The sequence below is a fragment of the Pezoporus occidentalis genome, unplaced genomic scaffold (genome assembly GCF_034315485.1).
Source record: "Pezoporus occidentalis ecotype Australia unplaced genomic scaffold, CSIRO_AGI_Poc_V1 ctg49, whole genome shotgun sequence".
Classification (NCBI taxonomy): domain Eukaryota; kingdom Metazoa; phylum Chordata; class Aves; order Psittaciformes; family Psittacidae; genus Pezoporus; species Pezoporus occidentalis.
The window spans coordinates 1,035,126-1,054,483 of record NW_026915824.1 but is presented as its reverse complement, the minus strand read 5'-3'; the positions used below and the strand labels follow the sequence as shown (position 1 = coordinate 1,054,483).

Sequence of the window (19,358 nt, the reverse complement as noted above, 5' to 3'; positions counted from 1 at the left end):
AGTGTATTACTTGTCACCCAGTTTCAGTTGTTTAAATGACCATACAGTGTTTGCTACTGACATACAAACTGCTTCAGTAAGTCATCAAAAAGGGAGACCTTCATGAATTTAATTCAAAACAAATGTCAGTTTATCAGCCCTGCACACCCATTTTTTCATATTCATTGCATTTTTTGCCATTTCAATAGAAAGCTGTATTGCTTCGGAGACAGTATGTTTGCTGCACTGCTGTGGTAGCACAATCCTCCTCCCTTCCGTGGAAGAAGAATGAATGTCTTGCAGAGTTCAGGATCTAACATCTTAATCCTATTCCTAAAGTAAAAGCTTAGATTTATAGAATACAGACAATGGTATGGAAAAGGAGAAACTTTTTGTGGTCTTCAGGAAAGAGTGTAGCAGATCTCTCGCTCCTCATTTCTTACGCCCTCATCCCATCTCACCAGCCTTTTGCTCAATGTCTCATAGAAGAAAATTGAAATTACCCATAATTTCAGTTCATTTCATGAGCCACATTTGACATAAGGCTAGAGTTTGATACTTTTTCAGTAGCCTGAGAGTATGAATTTTGCGATTTTAATTTCAGGAAAATAATACTTTGGGGTGTGGGTGAATGGTAGGATGGGCAAGGCAGATGCTTCTCTCTGGAGACTGGCTGAATGACTTGAGCAGGTCTGTTAATGTTCAGTGCCTTCCATTTGAGTAGTTTGTTTTCTTGCGCAAGACCAGTGCCTTCTGAGAAAGATATGGGATGTGTGAAAGAGAATGAGAATATGGAGGGCTGCAGAAGGATGAACTCTCACTCTTTCTTGCACTGGCAGGCAGAAGAATCGCTCAGGCGCCTGCGCCAGACTCTGCAACTGAGGCTCCCAGTCCAGGAAATCAAGGACAAGGACTGACTTTGGTTTTGTATATATTAGAATTGCTCTTTCAAAGCTGATACAAACACTTAGTTGCTCTATAGGAACTGGATATTTTTGACCACTACAGTTTTGAAAGTTGCAATAAATATGTATAAAAATTATGTGGTTGCTTGATGGTTTGTTAGTTTTGTTTGTTTGTTTTTGGAGGTTTTTTTGTTTTTAAACCCTATGAAGAAGCTGCTGAATTTCTTCAAGATATTTGACAAATCTCCATACTAAAATGGAGACATTCTGCCTCTTAGCAAAATGACAGGGGTGTTTTATTAGTACCATTTACTATGGCACAGCAGTAGCTCATAGAATAATTAACTTCTGCATTAAGAATTTTTTCCCTGAAATTACTGTTTCCTCTTCCCAGGTCTGAGCATTCACTCTTGCTAGTGTAACACCACTGGTGAGGTTAGGTGTGCATCACAAGTAAGCTTCCTTTAGTAAATACTGCTGGAAAGATAAGATCAAACTCATTTACTATAAAATAATTTGTTTCACTGTTGTATTTTATTGAAAGAATTTATAAAAAAATCAGACATACATGATTTATACAAAGCTTAAAAATAGCCGTAGGAAGACTCAACATCTATGAGCCAGGACATGGCATATGGAAAGATTTAACTGAAGCAGAGCCATTAAATCAATTACATCATACCCAGGAAAGTGGATTAAGACACTCTTCTCAAATTCTCCACTGTCCCCCAGAGTTAAGCATATGTACCAATAATGTAAAAAATAATAAAAGAAATATTTGCTTCCAGTCGGTATCATTGAGCTACTGCTGATGCTGCAGTAGTAACAATCCTATGCTGAAATGTCCTATGGTGACAAGTGCACCATCACTTTTATGTACACAGTGACAGTATGGCTGATCTCCTCTGAGGCCAAGAGGAGGAAAAGGCTGATCCAGCACCAAGGTCTTTAGTACGAAGGCTTGCGTATATAGTATTTTGCAGAGCTGCCTAGAGATGACCAGAAGTTGTAAGTAAGCCTGGAATCTTGAAATGATGTGCTTCAGCTTTAGAGATATGTGCAAGGTGAGCTTATGCGAAGTCACACTAAGCAAGTGGTGCATGGTCTCACTTAACTGCTGCTTGCTTTTCTCCTGAGGATACAAAGCACCAGCAAGCTGTAATTGTGCCCCAAACATAAATGATGTTGCAAGCAAAAAGCAGTCTTCTATCTGTATTAATGCTACAGTTGTACTCAAGTAATTAAGCTCCTCTTTAGTGCTGAGAGAAAAACAACATCTAAAAAGCTCAATAAATGCACAGAAATTGGAAGGTGGATACTGCTTGTCCACAAATTTCAAAAGATGCCCTACATATTCCCTGTCAACTGTGCTCTCGGAGCAAGTTAACCTAATGCAACATTTGAAATGTTTTGCAAATATTAAAATGTGCCATAGTTAGACACCAAAAAACTTTTAAGGGAAAAAGTAATCTAGAATACCAGTTCCCATAAAATCTGAGCACCTAATAGTTTTGCACCGATCAACATTTCCCAAATTCCCTGAGAAGAACAGAGTTGTAAAACTAGCTTTAAAATTGGAGACTATTATGTATACAAACTATAATGTCTGATCACAGTATTTTTGCAAACAATCTTGGAGAATATTAGTCTCCTGAACTAAGATGGTGTGTCTTTCACCTCTGCAGTGAGTACTAGTTAATGGTTGTCATTATTCAGTAACAATCTACTTAGATTTTGGATGAAAATACAATTTTTTAGTTAACATTGAGGCAAAACAAGGGATCTGTTTTTTTCCTATAGCATTAATGTCTCTGCATATATCCACTTTGCGATAAGATACTTTCCTGTTAACGAGAGTAAGAAGTTCCGTGAACTCCAAGGAAGAGCCGTGCTTCCTAAGTGCCTCACACAAATCTTGAATGTACCAGGAGCCATTTACAGTTTCACGATGAGAAAAGTAACCTGTTGTAGAAGAGGAACATAAAAATATATCCAAATGTAAATACTGATGCCATTCGAAAAATACATGGACAATTACTGCTTGCTAGCTGCATGCATAAGGGATTACTAATGGGTGTAAATCTTACTTTGCCAATTATGTAATTTTACTGGAAATTGTAGATCAGAAATGGCTTTGAGATCACTTACAGTGCTTAGCCAAGATAAGCGTGGTTCAGGGGCTGACAGCTTACAGGATTGCATCTGCACATTACAAGAAAGCAAATGGGACTGAGGACAAGATACATGGAGGAGCAGAGAGGACAGACATGTAAGTGCAGTGAAATTTGTAAGCCACAAGAATCCTACAGTCCTGGAAAAGAAGGGAATGCTTGCTGCCAGCAGACAGCTCAGCAGCAAGATTAATGAAAATGTTTCTTCTTAGCAAATTAACTGCAACCTTGATAGTTTATTTTCACTTTTTCCTTAATATGTGAGGCTCTTTCCCAGACAAGATGTCACTTATCAGACATGTAAAACAGATGACTTGGAACTGTACTCATTATTTTGACTGCAAAATGAATAAATGTTAAAGCTTGTTATGGTGAAGTATCAGACACTGAATGTAAAATACTAGAACTTACCTTGTGCCACAGAGTAGCACATGATAAAGTCTGCACCAGCAGGCAGGGTATAGATACCAGCTGCATCCACTTCAGTCTCATTGACAATGGATTTATCACTACCGTCTAGTGAATCCTGAACAATAACTGGATCATCATGTTTATCACCTCGACATGCCTGTTGATTAGAAGTATTGTTATGCTTTCACCTCTTCCAAGCTCACCTATGTTAACATGATACTTCTCATGCTAACCAGAGGGACCTTCTCTTGTTAGATGTTTCCACATTACCATGAGTCTGAATTCATAAAGACCCATTTGCTTCTCTGTCAGTTAAAACACGTGTGATGAAGCCCAGAAAAAGCTCTGAGATGATCACAGAATCACTGAGATTGGAAGGGATCTCTTGATCCTCTTGAAATCACCTTGTCCAATCCCCTAGGCTTAAACTAGATTAAGTTGTCCAGGACTGTGTTCAGTCAGCCTTCAACTATCTTCACAGAGAGAGACTGCAGCTGAGTGACTTTCTTCTCTTACTCTGAGGGTGGTCAAACACCAAGTGTTTTCTTGTGTTTAGATGGAATTTTGTGTGTTTTAATTTGTGCCTCTTCTTTATTGATTTCCCCCAGCTGTTTATAACATTGATAAGATTTCCCCTGAGCAGCCATCTCCAAGCTGAACAGCCCCAGCTCTCTCAGCCTTTCCTCATATGAGATGTTCCAGTCCCCCAGTTATTGTTGTGGCCCTTTGCAGGACTCACTTCAGGAAGTCCGTATTTGTGTTGTACTGGGGAACCCAGAACTGGACACGGTACTTCAGATGCAGCTCACCAGTACTGAGTAGAGAAGAACAATCAGCTCCCTCAGACCTGCTGGCAAGGCAGTGCTGAATGAAGTACTACAGTTACAATCTGCTGAGGGCCAGCTTCTCCCATGAGTTTGCTAATTGTAATCTGAACAAAGATGGGATAAAGCTCTGTGTAACCTGGTCTGACCCCATAACTGACTCTTGCTTTGAACAGGAGGCTGGAGCAGAGACCCTGAAGGTCCCTTCCAACTTGTATTATTCTGTGAACAGAGGAGTAAAATGCGGGGTTACATATGGGCTTTATTTGACCACTTAGCACAAACCGTATTTCTGAGACTATAAAGCCTTAAATTGATCCTTTGAATTCTACAGAGATGCCAAGTACTGGTCATGGACAAAAAAGAAACAAAAGAAAAAAACAGAGAAGAAAACCCAACCAACTAAAAACCCAACCAACCAAACCCCAAAACAAAAATATACACTCACAATCAATTTGACAAGGGCTTAGTTTGGGTTGCTTATTAAATACAGCTAGAATCATAATAATAACACTCATATACATAAGGGTTCGTTTGTTGGGTTTGGTTGTTGGTTGGTTGGGGTTTTTTTTTAAGAGTCCTTGTCTTAAATTCTTTAAGGAACAATTTTCCATAACTTCTTTCCTACAGATGCAAAAACTTTCCCTTTTAGAAGGACTGTGTTAGGAAAAAGAACTCCTGTATTACAAGAAGACATAGGTCAGAGTTAACATCACTAAATGCAGAAACAAACATCTTACCTGAATGATAAATATCTTTGGTTTTCCTACCAGACTCTGGCACTTGTCTCCTCTGAACATGTCAGTGATTGTCTCGATTTTGATGTAGGTATCGTATGCATAAACATGATCATTCTTGCCATGACTCAGGAACACACAAACAAAACAGTCGGCATTACTGTGGTCATCCTTGGAGGCTGAAATAGTCAAGTGCTGTTTAGATGACTAAACAGTGTCCTTTAGGCTTAAAAAACATTGTACATTTGTATCGTATCGTTCAATCTCTGACTAGTCCTGTTTCAAATAAACCCTATTTTCAGATAGTATAATACTGCAAAGATTTTGGAGGTGCAATGATTTAACATGGCTGAAGGTAAAGGCTGCTAAAAGTAGGAAGAATAATGTTACGCAGTCACTTTCTTTCAACTCTTGGCAACTTCATTAGTTCTCTCCACAGAAGCTTCACTTACCCTGCAATAAAATAATCTGAAGCCTAACCCTTAAATTCTTCTAACATTAAACAACTTCCTTCTGCACAAAAATCATTTTAAGTTGGATGAACAGAGAGAATGGAACAAAAGATACTTGGAAATTCTGCTACAAATAGACATAAGAAATACGTAGCCTCCTACCTTCAGAAATTTTCTGCAGTACATCTTCTGCTTTCAGATCATCAAAATGTCTGACTTCAAACCCAAGGTCTGTCAAACTATTGTTCAAACACATGAGTATTAGTAAAAATTTTGCTCAAATTATGTCGGTTTCTGTGAGCTCAGTTGCTTTCCCTGCAGGAGAATGAATATTCCCATTTATGCATTATTTATGAGAGCAACTACTAAAGTTGAACTCAAGCTGGTGTCAAGTGCAGGTGTGACACCTAAAGTTATTTCAGACAGTTTGTCCTCAGAGAGCTCTGGACTCACTGAAATCACAGGACTTCTGCCAGCAGTTTCTGCAACTTAAAACAATGTCCCTTGAAGCTTTCTTATTACAGCTTTCTTTGCCAAGGTTGCACAGGTGCTTCTGTCTGCAAAATCTTTTATTCTATACTTAAATGTAAGATGTGGGTAACTGCTTTTATGAACATCAGGTCTGAAGCTTAGCTTTTTAAGCTTTAGTAGAGAAACCAAGTTTCTTACCTGCGTTTTAAATTGTTTCTGTCTGCAAGAGTGCCACGTCTGTCTGTCAGCTTTAAATGCCAAAAAAAGTGCTCATGATTGAAGATTAATGCAATTCCTCTTCTTTGATGGTTCATTTTGTATTGCACTGCAGGATCAAGGGTTTGCCTGTTGCCAAAGGTGGAAAACATTCTTGATTAATGAATTAATGGCTAATTGGATTCCCTTCCTGTATTGCTGCTAGCTGAGATTTTTTTTGTTGACTAAAGACTTGGAGGATCCATTTTTAGAAGACAAGACCTCAAAATATTTTAGGAAGAGCCTAAATTGCTAGGTATTTTTGAAAATCTTGGGTTTGTTAAGTAATTCAGTAAAAAGAAGTGTTGACTGCATACTAGACTCCATCAGGTAGCTGAACAGTTTCTCTACAATGTATTTGTATTTTCTCTTGTCAGGAGGCTGTCTCCTATAACACTATAGGGCATATAACAGTGCACTTTAGACTTGGCTTCAATTCTCCATGTTATAGCTAAGTATTATTTTAACACAACTGGATAGTGCTTATATACTTAGTTGGAACTGTAGCCGTTTCAGGTTCTTCTAACTAAACCAAGTACTGCATCATAAGCAATAAACTAGTGATGATGTGGTACGCTCAGTGTATCTTGCAAAGAGAGAAGAAATTAAAGAAAACAAAATCAAAGCTATGCGTCTAAGTTTTTAGCAACCAGCTGTCAAAATCCTAAAGATGAAGGACAGTGTTGTTCTGAAGGACAGAACAAATGACCTACCCAGCTTCTAAGGGAAGGACTTTATCATGGCAACTAGTGTGATGGTTGATTGAGCAATTTTACTGCTTTATGAGCAAAATGCAACATAGAAATCTATGATAGCACACCTATGGACTGTGCACTTGGACCCAAAAGGTTGTTTCCAAGTGTTGGCATAGCTGTATTTTGAGAGACAAAGCAGACAATCTTACTGCTTTTGTAGACGCAGAGATATTGATGCAGAAAACAGAAACTACAAGGCTCTGGTAATAGATAAGGCCAGTGTTAGAGGTACACAGAATGACAGTCCAGGTCATCCTGCCCTAGGACTGGCTCTAGTGACAGCTGTTATTTTTGGCATGTAACTGGGTTGGGTTGTGGGTTTTTTTTCCCTGCTATGGAATGGTCAGTTTGGTGCAGTTTTTTTCTCCTTGGGTGGTCAACCTATGCAGGAATCATTCCTTTACACCGCCCGCTCCCCCACCAGGCTATTCACAGCAGCATTTGAGAGTTCTGAAGGTTTTGGATAGCCTTTGAATACCCTTGAGACCTACCTGCTGATTGCGATGGGGATCAGCATGTCGGTACACATACAGTGTGTTTTAGCCATACCACCCTGAGAATGGCCTGTTTTGTCTGATCTCAAAAGTTAAGCAGGTTGCTTAGAATATTTGCCTGCAGACATTAGAGTGCAGTTTCATCAGCCAAATGCTTTTGTTTCATTATAAAATGACCAAAGTTCCCCTTAAGCTATTTCTGCTTCTCCACTGTATTATCAGCAACCCATTCATAAAAACATCTTTTTGTAACATCTGAGAATTCAAACAGGGAACAGGAATTCGGGATGACTCTTAGCATCTGGATGACTCTTAGCGTCAATGTTTCTACAACACTGGCTGGATAACCAATAAGAACAGCTCTTAACAAAAATCAGAAAACCCTGCACTGACCTCAGTGCCATGGGCAATCTCCCTGTCACTGCCATCAGAACTTTACCTTGCATCAAGCGCATCTACTTCTGTGATGTTCTGATTTCCATCTGTTAAAGAGATCAAAAAGAGATTTAGCCACTAAATCATTCATTGAAAAGAAACAATTAGAACTTGTGCATCCAGCCTTAAAATTTAGCTGTTAATGTGAACCAAAAGCTCATTCACACATGAGGTGAGTAGGCATGCAGTTAAACGGCTTCATTAGCTTTTGGAGGCTCTTCTTAAAGTCCTGAATTTTAGTTGGTCAAGACATGCATATTTTATATCTGTGTATCTGTATCTACATAGACATATTCAGAGATCATGATTTTGTATAACTAGTTGGCTGTATTTAAACAGAGTGTCTAACTCAGTATTTATGATTTCACATAATCTGAAAATACACTGATGTTTCTTTCATTTCAGTAATGCTGCTAATGCAAAGCTGATCAGTCTCTGAGGTTGGATGCAGCATATGAGTCATAGTAGGTAGTGTAACAGTATGTATAGCTCATGACAACTGAGAAGATGCAAGATTTATACCTTTTCTTCTGCTAAACTAGATTGACATAAATATCTCCAGTAAGAGAAAGCACATAAAGGTAACTCTGTGGGAACAACTGGGAACATGCACATCTTGGGAGCATCAAAACTAAAGACTTGCAGATGGCTGGGCCAAAAATACTTATTCCTTTTCCTTAACCTTTTCAATGGACTAGAAAATCACAGCACCTCCTCCTACTGGTGGAGACTAACTACTACATTATGTTTATATATATTGTATACCGCATTATGTTTTACTATTTTATTCAATATTTTACTATTATATACTATACTGGACCTGTAGTGGTTACTGTAGGTCTGCTATCCAACTGGGCATGGCCTGCAATTGTAAGAGAAGATAGGTCACGTATACACATATTTTACAAACTACTTGGTACATACACAGTACTATCTTTTCCCATCTTTTCATCACATCTGATTAAAGCCTTTTGCAAAACAAACTAACATAGCTATGTATTGATAGAGGAGAAACGCTCATCAAGATATTAGAATAAACTTGCAAAAAGCTAGACTCTGCCTTAGAAGCTTTTACGTTGAACATGACAGCACAGGAGAGTAGGGGTGGCTCAAAGAAAGTCACATGCTTCTGAGTGTTAGTATTTACATGTACACATCCCTGGCAAATACGGATCATACTTTCAGGTGTTGAGTCTTACCATTACTGCTAGTAACCTCAACGCACAAAAAAAAAGGCTATTTCAGTTTGCTTGAAACGTATTGTGCAAGTCAGACTAATGATACAGGTGCTGGAAAATGAGTGTAAATAGAACACAGGCACACCACCTCTGCCTACGACTTGATAATAGGAAGCCAGAGATCTTTTAAGAGTGCATCTGTTTGTATAAATTTACACTGTACTTTTGCTTGTGTGCCTGAGATCTGACTCATGCTTTTGCCTTAAGGGGACAGCAGACCATAAAAACGTTAGTCAACAAACTTTTAGACAGAAAATGCTGTCATGTAGACATACGAAGAACAGAATTCCGGGGCCACAAAAAATCTAGGAAAGAATAGTTTTCCTGTTCTTCTAATCCTGTTTAGTCAGTTCCCAGTCTTTAACTTTCCACTGCCACTGTCATATTGCAGTTTCATTCAAGTAAACTCTACTTAAGACATCAGGCGCTGGATTCTACTCGCAAGGCTACTTCCGCGTTGGCCGCCGCCAGCCGTCCTTCCCGCACGGCACCTTCCCCCTTTTCTCCGAAGGGAAACAAAGGACCCGCTCCCCGCGAACGTCTGCAGCGACCTCCGGGCAGCGCTACCCCAGCTTCGGTCGGTTCGGGTCACACGAGGGGTGGGGAGGACCCTTCTCCTCGCAGCCCCTCGCACGGGAATCCCCGTCCCACTTTTCCCCTGCGGAGGGTAAGGGGCACCGAGCCGCGGGCGCCACAGGCCGCCTGGAAGCCCCTATGGCCAGGGCACGAGGCGGCCCCGAGACCTTCAGCAGCCCCGCACGGTAACAATGGGCGCTCCTATCCCCTGCCCTAACCCGTCCCCCCCGACCGCGGCCGCCGATGTTACCCGCCGTCCGCCTCGGCTCTTCCCGCCGACCCTCTGCTCCCGACATGACCGCGGATTAAAGGACCCAGCCGCCGCTCCTTCCCGGGACTGGCCCGCCCGCCCGGCCCGGCCCGGCCCAGCCCGGCCCAGCCCACGTTCCGCCTCGGAGGAGGGCGGTTGTTGCCTTTACCTCCGCCGGCGGTCGGCCCCTGTGTAAGAAACAGGACGGGGGATAGAAGGGAGCGCGGCTGGGTCGTGCGGGTCCCGGTGCGGGAGCAGCGGCAGCAGCGCTCAGCGGAGGGGCCACGCTGCGGGTCTTCGGGCTGTGCCGGGGCTGCGGGGGTACCGCCGCGCCCTGACGGTGGATCCGTAACGGCGGTGGCTTGGTGTTCAGGTCCCTGCTCGGGAGATGGCAGAGGCCGGCTGCTGCCCGTCGGAACTCAGCCGGGAAAACTGAGGAGGGATGCGTTAGAGTCTGCGATTACTTTTTAAGTTTGCCACGCATCACCTGTGTTCCTGTGATGTGTACTTCAGTGGCCGTGTTCCACGGACCGCACTGCCATAGGCAGCGTCCTGAAACATGGCGAGAAGATACTGTGTTTGCTAAACGGAGATTTTTCAGAACTGTACTTAAAGCCCCCTTAAAGACACATACTGTTGTCTTGCGGTAAAACTACTGTTAGCCAAAATGCATTTTTGGACATGCACCCACATGTAAACCCTCGAGAGGTCCGGGTGTGTGTAATTTTGCAGCTTTTTGCTACTCTTGCATCAGTTCTCTTTGATCTCTCAGAACCCAAGGTACTGAAGAGAGTGCTGAGATACCGTTAACAAAGACTGATATTCCCAACCTGTTCATTGTATGGCACTTACTGTTGTAAGTAAACCGAACAGTTTCTAAACCAAAGCCAATGACATAAACATCCTTCTGTGTAAGAGCTTTGCAGATTAGTACCATGAATGGGTCTGAATTTCCTATCTGGACTATTCCTAGGTAGGCACTAGGATAAACACGGGTATGAATACACTCTTAAGAGATTTCTGCAACAAGCATGAAAAGAGGTGGATATAGAGTGGGTATTTTTACCCAGTCTGGTCTGTTTTTCCACAGGCTTCTTGCATGAGTTAAGCCTTTTAGACAAGACATCTCCTTTTTGGTTGAAGGAGCCACGGGTATTTCTAATTACCTTTGCTTGCTTTCCCTTTGTTTAGACTTGTCTTCAGACTGCCAGCAGGCAGCGAGATCAAGATAAAACCATTGTTTAAATTGTCTTTGTGTACACTGTAGTTAGAACATGATACCATTGTAACAGCTCAGTGTCTTCCACTGTAAGACACTAAATGTGGAACATTTAGACTCTTAACAAGCAGATTCATTGTTTTGCAAACTCCAAATCCCAGCTCTCAGCTCATGCTAGAGCTGCCCTAAGCCCACTGGCAGCAAGTGTGAAGTAGCAGCTGTAAAACCTGAATCTAGGACTCTGCAACAGCTTTGTGTTCAGCACCATGAACTTGCTCAGCCCTGCTCCTCAGTCCAACAGTTTGAGTAGATCCTAGTAAGACAATCAAACATGTTTTCCACTTTGTTCTGCTGGAGGTGAAGAGCATACGCAATCAGCCACAGTGTTCAGATGAGTCACCGGAATGTGATCACGGTGTATGATGCCTAAGATAGCGTTTGACTGCTGTGCATTTCAGTTGATTTTAATATATGGAAGTTTTTGTTATATGCGCATGTACATGTTAGAAACACTTTCAGATTGTTGCAGTAGCTTCACCGTAAGTTGGAAGTAGGTATTTTTGGAACAAGTATTATGGATGTATCAGAAACGTGGTTCAAAGAAGTAAGTTTGATTGCGGACACACTGCTGTTGTTCAGATCACAGATTGGTGTGGATCAGAAGGCACCTTAAAGATCATTCAGTTCCAAACCCCCTGCCACGGGCAGGGACACCTTCCCCCAGACCAGGCTGCTCAAAGCCCTGTCCAGCCTGGCCTTGAGCACTGCCTGGGATGGGGCAGCCACAGCTTCTCTGGGCAACCTGTGCCAGTGTCTCACCATCCTCACAGGGAAGAATTTCTTCCTAATGTCTAATCTAAATCTCCCCTCTTTCAGCTTGAAGCCATTCCCACTTGTCCTATCACTGTATCATCCAGAAAAGCAAAATAGCCTGAGGAAGGCAACTGGAATAAGCCTTTAACCTGTAAGGAAAAAAAAAAAAAAAGTAAAATCATTGCAATATTTAGAGTATTACAGATTACATAAAAGCATGCAATACTGAGTCACATGCCAAGAGCTGCTATATATAGTATTGTTCTGGTTTAATAGGGCAGGTGGATAACACACAGCCATTTGATTGCTCTTCCACAGCGGAAGGGAGGAGAAAATCATAAAAAAGGTAAACTCATGGGTTGAGATAAAGACAGTTTAAAAGGACTGGAAAGGAAGGTTAAAATAATAATGATAAAAGAATATAATAAACAAGTGATGCACAATGCAATTGCTCACCACCTGCAGACTGATGCCCAGCCAGTCCACGAGCAATAGGACAGCTGTCATCCCCCAGGAACTCCCCCCAGTTTTACTGTACAGCAGGATGCCATATCATATGGAATATCTCTTTGGCTAGTTGTGGTCAACTGTCCCACTTGTGGCCCTTCCCAGTTTCTTGTGCACCCCCAGCCTACTTGTTGGAGGGGTACTGAGGAGGTGAAAAGTCCTTGACTCAGGCTAAGCACTGCACAGCCACAACTAAAACATCTGTGTGTTAGCAGCATCGTTCTCAGACTGAAACCAAAACACAGCATTGTACCAGGTACTAGGAAGAAGATTAACTCTATCCCAGCTGAAACCAGGACAAGTATTGTTTTTTTATACTTACATATAAATATGTAAGTTGTTAATGGTATGATTAATCCTGGGGGTGACAGCTAGTCTTGATTTTGGGGCTGTGGCCTGTAAAATGCAATTTGTGTAGTTTGCAGGTAACTGTAATCCAGGATTTCTGCTGCAGGAAAAGCTTAAGCAAAGTAAAGATTTTGTGGAAGAAGTCAAATGCTTCCTCTGGTTTGCAAGCATAACTATTAAAGTGCTGTCCAGCAGGGTTAAAGCTCTTTTCTGTGTTACAAATGGTTTGAAGGAAACTCTGGAAGGCTTTCATGGTATAATTACAGACCAACACAGAAGGGAACAAAAACAGTGAGGATTTTCTGTGTATAAGCATCTAGTTTAAGGTCTTCCTACCCAATTCTAACTGAATTACAGTGTTTTGGACTCATAGTGGTACTTTTTTTACTTTACACAAGCAATGTCATTACCATTCCATCCTTTGGTGTTGTCAGACTTTCAGGATTCCAGCCATGGAATCCCAGGGTAATTCAGAATTCTTTCAACTCTATGGCAGAAAATACATTTTGCAAAATTTAGAGAAACCACAGGTTCTTCAAGCACAGTTTTGTAAAACTCTATAGTAATACTTGTCCTACAGTGCTACTTCATATCCACACATAGGAAAAGAAACCACAAAGCACAGCCAAAGGACTTTAGCAGGAACTTTATTCTATGAGGCACTTACATTCACTGTCATGTACAGTAAGCTGTCCTGGTTTCAGCTGTGGTAAAAGTTAATTTTCTGCCTAGTAGCCCTAGTGAAAAACAAAACAACCCACAAACATATAAAGTACTTCCAGAGGAGAAACCATGTTACAGTTGAGAAGTCTGGCAAGTTTTAGGCTTTTAGCATGGCTTCCACTCCCTGCTCGCAGACACAGTATTTTCAATTTCAGTCCTCCTGTGGATTTCTAAAGCAGAATCGGGGGAGCAGGATTTCATGACAGAGGGCCTACTGCAAAAGTTAACTAAGGACTGACAGCTGGAGGTAAGCAATGAAAGATCAGTACAGGGAACAAACCCAAAATAATTCAGACACCAGGTGATTTCAGCTGAAGAAGTCAGAGAGCAAAGAGGTGGCAGAAGTACAGGCTCAGATGCTTCTCAGCCTCACAGAGGTCATGGCAACAGATGACAAATACAGGCTCAAATATCCATCAGCCTCGCAGAGGATATTTTAAATAAAAAGGTTTATTGGGCATACTGACCCTAACAGTGGAACTTTTAGGTTTTATCAGAAAGGACTAAATGAAAGATCAATACAGTAACCAAGCTGTGCCACAAGACAAAATATAAATCAACTTCTTTAACAATGTATCTTTTCTATGCATATAATACATAACAAAAAAAAAAGTTCTATTTGAAAAATAAACATTTGATTTATTTCTAAAATAACATAACTACATTCCACCATTCTGTCAGATTAAGGTTTGCAAACTGTTCATTTCAGTGGTCAAGCCTTAAAAGGATCAATATACTTGATAAGAAAAGTCCTGCAGAAGTAAGAATGATGTAGAATCAGGTAGAAATATGTTGTGCAGATGTACACCCTTGCTCAGGGCTTGAGGGTTTTGTTTGGTTCTGTTTGTTTGTTTTAGTAACAAATCCACGGGACAAAATCCATCAGAGAGAACTGAAGGCAATTGTACCACAAGCAGGATCTATCAGGTGCATCAACTGCTAGCAAACCTAAAATTTGACCTATATTAAAAGTCATCTGAGAATTCAGTACAACTCTTCTGCACCTCTGATTTCCCTATTGTGGAGTTTTCTTCAGAATTTTAAAGTAGTGCTTTAAAATAGCATACCCTGAGTGGACATACACCAAAGGAAACTAATTACAGTTTCAAGCTTCTGGCATAAAGGGAAGAGAAAGAAGACTTGTTTCAGTTTTTACATTAGAAGAATATCACAGTGACTTTCAAACCAGTATATTCATGTCAGTGTCTAATATATTACTGACTGAAAAGCATAAAACTTTGTAACCAAACGCTTCATTTCAGATGAGTCTTTGACTTACTCTACACCATGAAATCTCTGTACCTTCTTTCAGAGATCTGTCTTATCCTCGTAACGACACATACATGCAGCTCTCTGGCTATCCAGGTATGGTTTACATCCTAAATGTATAACCGCATCAAACAACAGCTGAACAGTTGATTCACAAGCTGCAAACAAAGAGGCGTTCAGTTAAAAGTACTTTTCTAAGATAACAGGAAACTAACAGAAATTACTCTGGCAAAAAGAGCATGATGCTAAGAAAGAAGAAATCTTCCCTGGGCCTAGCAAATAAATTGTCAAATGAAAGACTGGGCCAATACAGAATAATTTCCAAGTAAAGATTTTTCATATGCTGAACAAGATGAACAAGAAAATTCATTGCATATGGAATGTTATCAGTGTTAGAAACATAGAGTCATAGAATGGTTTGGGTTGGAAGGGACCTTAAAAGTCATCTAGTTCCACTCCCCCTGCCACGGGTAGGGACACCTTCCACTAGACCAGGTTGCTCAAAACCCCGTCCAACCTGGCCTTGAATGGATGGGGCAGCCACAGCTTCTCTGGGCAGGCTGTGCCAGTGCCTCACCACCCTCACAGGGAAGAATTTTTTCCTAATGTCTAATCTAAATCTCCCCTCTTTCAGCTTCAGGCCATTCCCCCTTGTCCTGTCATTATGGGTCGTAGCAAGTCCCTCTCCATATTTCTTGTAGGCCCCTTTTAGGTACTAGAAGCTGTTCTAAGGTCTTCCCAGAGCCTTCTCTTCTCCAGGCTGAACAAGCACAACTCTCTCAGCTTCTCCTCATAGGAGAGGTTCTCCAGCCCTCTGATCACTCAAAAGCCTAAAAAACACCACTTGGTCCTGAAAAGATGAAAGAGCTGCTTTTCCTCCTCACTTTTTGCATCCCAATTTATGCAGAGGTTGCTGTCTTCAACAGCAGCTCAACAGAATTGAGCATTCACCAACTGTGACACTAAACACTAATGTCATGATTTAACTGCAGTTAAATGAATTTGAGAAGTTTAAACACAGGCCTGCTCTAAAAACTTTCTGCTCTCTATGGAAGTACTTACTGTAAAAGTGACACTGCCCAAGTTAAAAAGTGTGATTATGTCATGTACTTATCAGATACAGGCCAGCAACCAGAATGAGTACCATATAGTCTGTCATTAAAAAATCCCTAAAATATATTCACTAAGGGATAGCGTTAATTACTTCCACCATAACAGTATATTATTCTAGTATCTTACTTCATAAAAGGAAACAACTCATTTTTTCCCTACAGTTTACTAGCTATCACACGTAGTAGACATATAGAAATCACCCACCAGAAAAATGAACATTCATCTATGCTACAGTAAATGCAAGAATCATACATGCATTTTGATCAAGTTATATTCTCATATTCATACTCCTAAAGGGGAAGCATTAGTTTTTCCCCTTAAGGTTAGCATAAGCCCTGATCATTTTCCTGTGCTGTGTCACTGCTCCACTGTACAAGTGTCTGGGCTGCATGACAAGAGGGACAGAACAAGGCATCTTTCAGCAATAGCATCAGCTTATGAAAACGTGGCATTACTGCACTGCACAAAGATTCTTTTCCAACTAAGCTTAGTTAAACTTGAAATGAAAGAGAGGCTTATTCACACTTACCCTGGACACTCTCTGAGATTCCAAGCGTTTTCTGCACATTTCTGCAAATTTTGGAGAGGCAGGACTGAAACTGCTCATCACAATCATTTTTTGTATTGCCACAAGTATCGTAGCATCTGTCGTGGTGATTGCAGCACTTTGTCATCGAGGGGATTCCGATGTCAAACTGTGAAGAAAATCCCCCCACACCCACTCCATTAGTATTCCAGTTAAGAGAGATGCAGCCTACAAATAGGCTGGAACAGTCATAAATTACAAACTAATGCAATCAATGCAGCTGTCATTCACTTATCTCTGCATTGTGTTGTTCACCTCTAGTAAGCTGCAGTGGTTTGGCTCCAGCCAGCAGCCAAGCACCCACAGAGTTGCTTGCTCACCTCCCATCCCCCTCCATGGAATGGAGAGAATAGGAAGAGCAAAAGCAAGAAAACTTGTGGGTTGAGATAAAGACAGTTTAACAGATGAATGGAAGAGGAAGAAAATGCCACAAAATTAGCAGTGCAAAGGTAATCGTTTTTTCATGTCCCGCAAGCAGATGGATGCCCAGCCAGTCTGAGCAACAGCCACCTTGAAAGCCAACACACATACTATCACCATCACCCCTCCTTTCTTCCACTGCTCCAGTTCTTGTTGCTGAGTGTGACTCTATGTACTATAGAATATCCCTCTGACCAGCTCAGGTCAGCTGCCCCTGCTGTGTACCCTCCCATTCTCTTGCTCAGCCCCAGCCTAGGTTCTAGGGCAGTGGAGGGGCAGAGTGGAAGCAAAAGAGAAAATCCTAAAGCTGTGCAATTACTGTGCAGCAACAGCCAACACTAACAGCGTTCTGGGCCAAATTCCCAAACACAACACCATGCAGTCTGCTATGAAGAAACTCCATCCCAGTACATAAGCTAATGTGTATTTTCTTTCTAGCACTAAGCAAAATGGATTAGTGTCAGTAAGGACAGAAGGAGTCAGAGCCAGACCTTCCACTCTCACATGGCTACAGCTGGGGTTATTCAATGCTTTCAAGATTCTGAGAACAAAAGACTAAACCAAACATTCAAAAATTATAACTTAATCATCAACATTAAATTTTATCCCTATCATATTTTATGTCAATGGTGAAAATGTTTATGCTATGTTCGTTTATAATACTATACTTTTTCCATATGTTACTACCAAAGCGTGTGTTGGAACTGATAAAAGCAAGGACACTGTACATGGATGCTGTCTCATCCTTAGAACAGGGGAGGGAGAAGAACACCTACATTGAGGAAAATTGATGTATGGAAGACACACAAAAAAGCCCCAAATGGAAATACTCACCTGAACTCCAAACAGGGGGGATCCACAACCATTTGGTGGTGATGGTTTATAGCCGTAGCGAGGAAAGGGCTTTGATCCTGAAAAAGGTAATTTATCATGCCTCAAACAGATTGAGATTTTTTTACAGAGTTTTAGTGCTATTAAAACTCACCACAGGCATTTGTGTAGCTTAAGACAGTATCAGTTATATTTTTAACTTAAACATATATTGAGGCACCTAAGTATCAACAATTCGTGCCAAATTACAACTTAGGGTTACTAAGCTTTTTCTAAAACACAGGGACAAGAAACCTCAGCAAGTGTCACTGTTAGGTCCAGGTTAAAAAAAAAGAGCTTGAGTTACTGAAATTGATGTGTCATTACATTAAAGAGTACTTTAGATGAAGCCCATTGATACTTCTATGCTTTACATGCAATCACCAGTGGTGGTCTGATTATTTTTTTTAGCTTAACCTTTAAAATTAACTGTAATGAAACATCTCTTTATTTCTACAACTCTAACATTAATAAAATTTAAATCAGTGCAGACTGCTAAAGCCGCATCTCCCTGAACGCTTACTAGCGCACCAAGGCAGGGAATTCTGCATCCCAGGTTAAGGAAGATTGTGGAGTTAACTGGAACAATGCCCCCCCTCCCCTTGTTTCTGTATTAGAAACAAACCGAGGCCACAACTGAAAGAAACAAAGAAAAAGCATATTTGAAAAGTGCATGTTCTAGAGAGGAAACCTCACGGTGTCCTGGCCGCTCCTGCGGAGACAGGGTGCCACAACCGAGCTCCTTTCCTGACTTGACAAATCATCCACCCCACTAAACTGAGGGTGAATCGATTCGGCCGAGAGACCAAGAGGGTTTATGAGTACCCTGTGTTTGGGGGCACGCTGAAAACCCTGCAAGAAACGCCCGTTCAGAGAGTCGTCCGCCTGACAGCCGACAAGGGAGCCACCTCCAAGAGGGATATATGCATACTTATGTATATATATGTCTACACGTATAAGAACTTGTTAGTGCGGTTTCCTCTGCGGCTGCGCCCCGGTTCCCTGGGAGCGTCGGCAGCACCGGCTGGAGAGCTACAGCCGCCCGCCCCCCCGCCCGCCCTCGCAGCCGCGGCTGGACCCACCCGGGCCGGTCCGCCCGAAGCAAGCCGGCTTCGGCAGAGCAAGGGTCGCCGCGGGCCGGCAGGGTCCCGCCCCGGCACCCGCCTCACCGTCGCTGCACTTGTACTGGCAGAGGCCGTCCTCGCCGCCCAGGAGGTCGAGCGCCGCGTTGAGGTACACGTCGATCTTGTGCACTCCGTTGCGGATGGTCTTCAGCGTCATCCGCCAGTCGGGGGTCTGCGGAGGCGGCGGCGCCTCCTGGCACCGCGCCGGCCGCGGGCCCAGCCAGGCGCAGGTCGCCAGCACCAGCAACACGGTGCGGCTCATGCCTGAGGGGCGCCACGGGGCGCCGGGCGCCCGCTAAGCCGCCGCCTTCTCCGTCACCTGCCCGCTCCCACAGCGGCGGCCCGGCTCGGCTCGACCCGGCCCGCCGCCGCCATCGTCACAGTCCCTGCGGGCACCGCCCCTGCCCGCCCGT

General features: G+C 42.3%; 3 protein-coding genes across 7 annotated transcripts in view; 1 reads left to right on the top strand and 2 right to left on the bottom strand.

Moving 5' to 3' along the window:
• MCUB (mitochondrial calcium uniporter dominant negative subunit beta) overlaps positions 1-1,021 on the top strand; it is a 45,181-nt gene extending 44,160 nt beyond the window's left edge. For all 4 annotated transcript variants that reach the window (XM_062636641.1, XM_062636643.1, XM_062636644.1 and 1 more), the window contains one exon: positions 819-1,021. In XM_062636641.1, the coding sequence (XP_062492625.1) occupies positions 819-896 (78 nt within the window). In that variant the 3' untranslated portion in view covers positions 897-1,021. The remainder of the gene's footprint in view (positions 1-818) is intronic.
• A 375-nt stretch (positions 1,022-1,396) lies between these two features.
• Positions 1,397-6,282, bottom strand: CASP6 (caspase 6). The gene is made up of 5 exons (XM_062636645.1): positions 6,149-6,282; positions 5,642-5,718; positions 5,031-5,206; positions 3,467-3,623; positions 1,397-2,846 (listed from the first exon to the last, which is right to left on the bottom strand). The coding sequence occupies exons 1-5, from the start codon at positions 6,262-6,264 to the stop codon at positions 2,608-2,610; spliced, it is 765 nt and encodes a 254-aa protein (XP_062492629.1). The 5' UTR covers positions 6,265-6,282; the 3' UTR covers positions 1,397-2,607.
• A 5,333-nt stretch (positions 6,283-11,615) lies between these two features.
• Positions 11,616-19,350, bottom strand: PLA2G12A (phospholipase A2 group XIIA). 2 transcript variants are annotated; one of them, XM_062636647.1, is made up of 5 exons: positions 18,991-19,350; positions 17,786-17,862; positions 16,475-16,640; positions 14,866-14,990; positions 11,616-12,134 (listed from the first exon to the last, which is right to left on the bottom strand). In XM_062636647.1, exons 1-4 carry the CDS (start codon positions 19,205-19,207, stop codon positions 14,872-14,874), a joined length of 579 nt encoding a protein of 192 aa, XP_062492631.1. In that variant the 5' UTR covers positions 19,208-19,350; the 3' UTR covers positions 11,616-12,134; positions 14,866-14,871. The 2 variants fall into 2 exon arrangements, with proteins under 2 accessions (XP_062492631.1, XP_062492630.1); XM_062636646.1 differs by lacking the exon at positions 11,616-12,134 and having other exon boundaries at positions 13,996-14,990; positions 18,991-19,349.
• Between the last annotated feature and the right edge of the window lie 8 nt (positions 19,351-19,358).

What these genes read in the sequence shown, in the direction of transcription:
- CASP6 (XM_062636645.1), bottom strand. Translation starts at nt 6,264, where the DNA reads ATGAACCATCAAAGAAGAGGAATTGCATTAATCTTCAATCATGAGCAC. An exon ending in CAAAGATATTTATCATTCAG is followed by an intron (nt 3,624 to 5,030) that starts GTAAGATGTTTG and finishes TCTAATCAACAG; the next exon opens with GCATGTCGAGGTGATAAACA. An exon ending in GTGCTACTCTGTGGCACAAG is followed by an intron (nt 2,847 to 3,466) that starts GTAAGTTCTAGT and finishes CTTCTACAACAG; the next exon opens with GTTACTTTTCTCATCGTGAA.
- PLA2G12A (XM_062636647.1), bottom strand. Translation starts at nt 19,207, where the DNA reads ATGAGCCGCACCGTGTTGCTGGTGCTGGCGACCTGCGCCTGGCTGGGC. An exon ending in CCAGTACAAGTGCAGCGACG is followed by an intron (nt 17,863 to 18,990) that starts GTGAGGCGGGTG and finishes TACCTTTTTCAG; the next exon opens with GATCAAAGCCCTTTCCTCGC. An exon ending in CCCCCCTGTTTGGAGTTCAG is followed by an intron (nt 16,641 to 17,785) that starts GTGAGTATTTCC and finishes TTTTCTTCACAG; the next exon opens with TTTGACATCGGAATCCCCTC.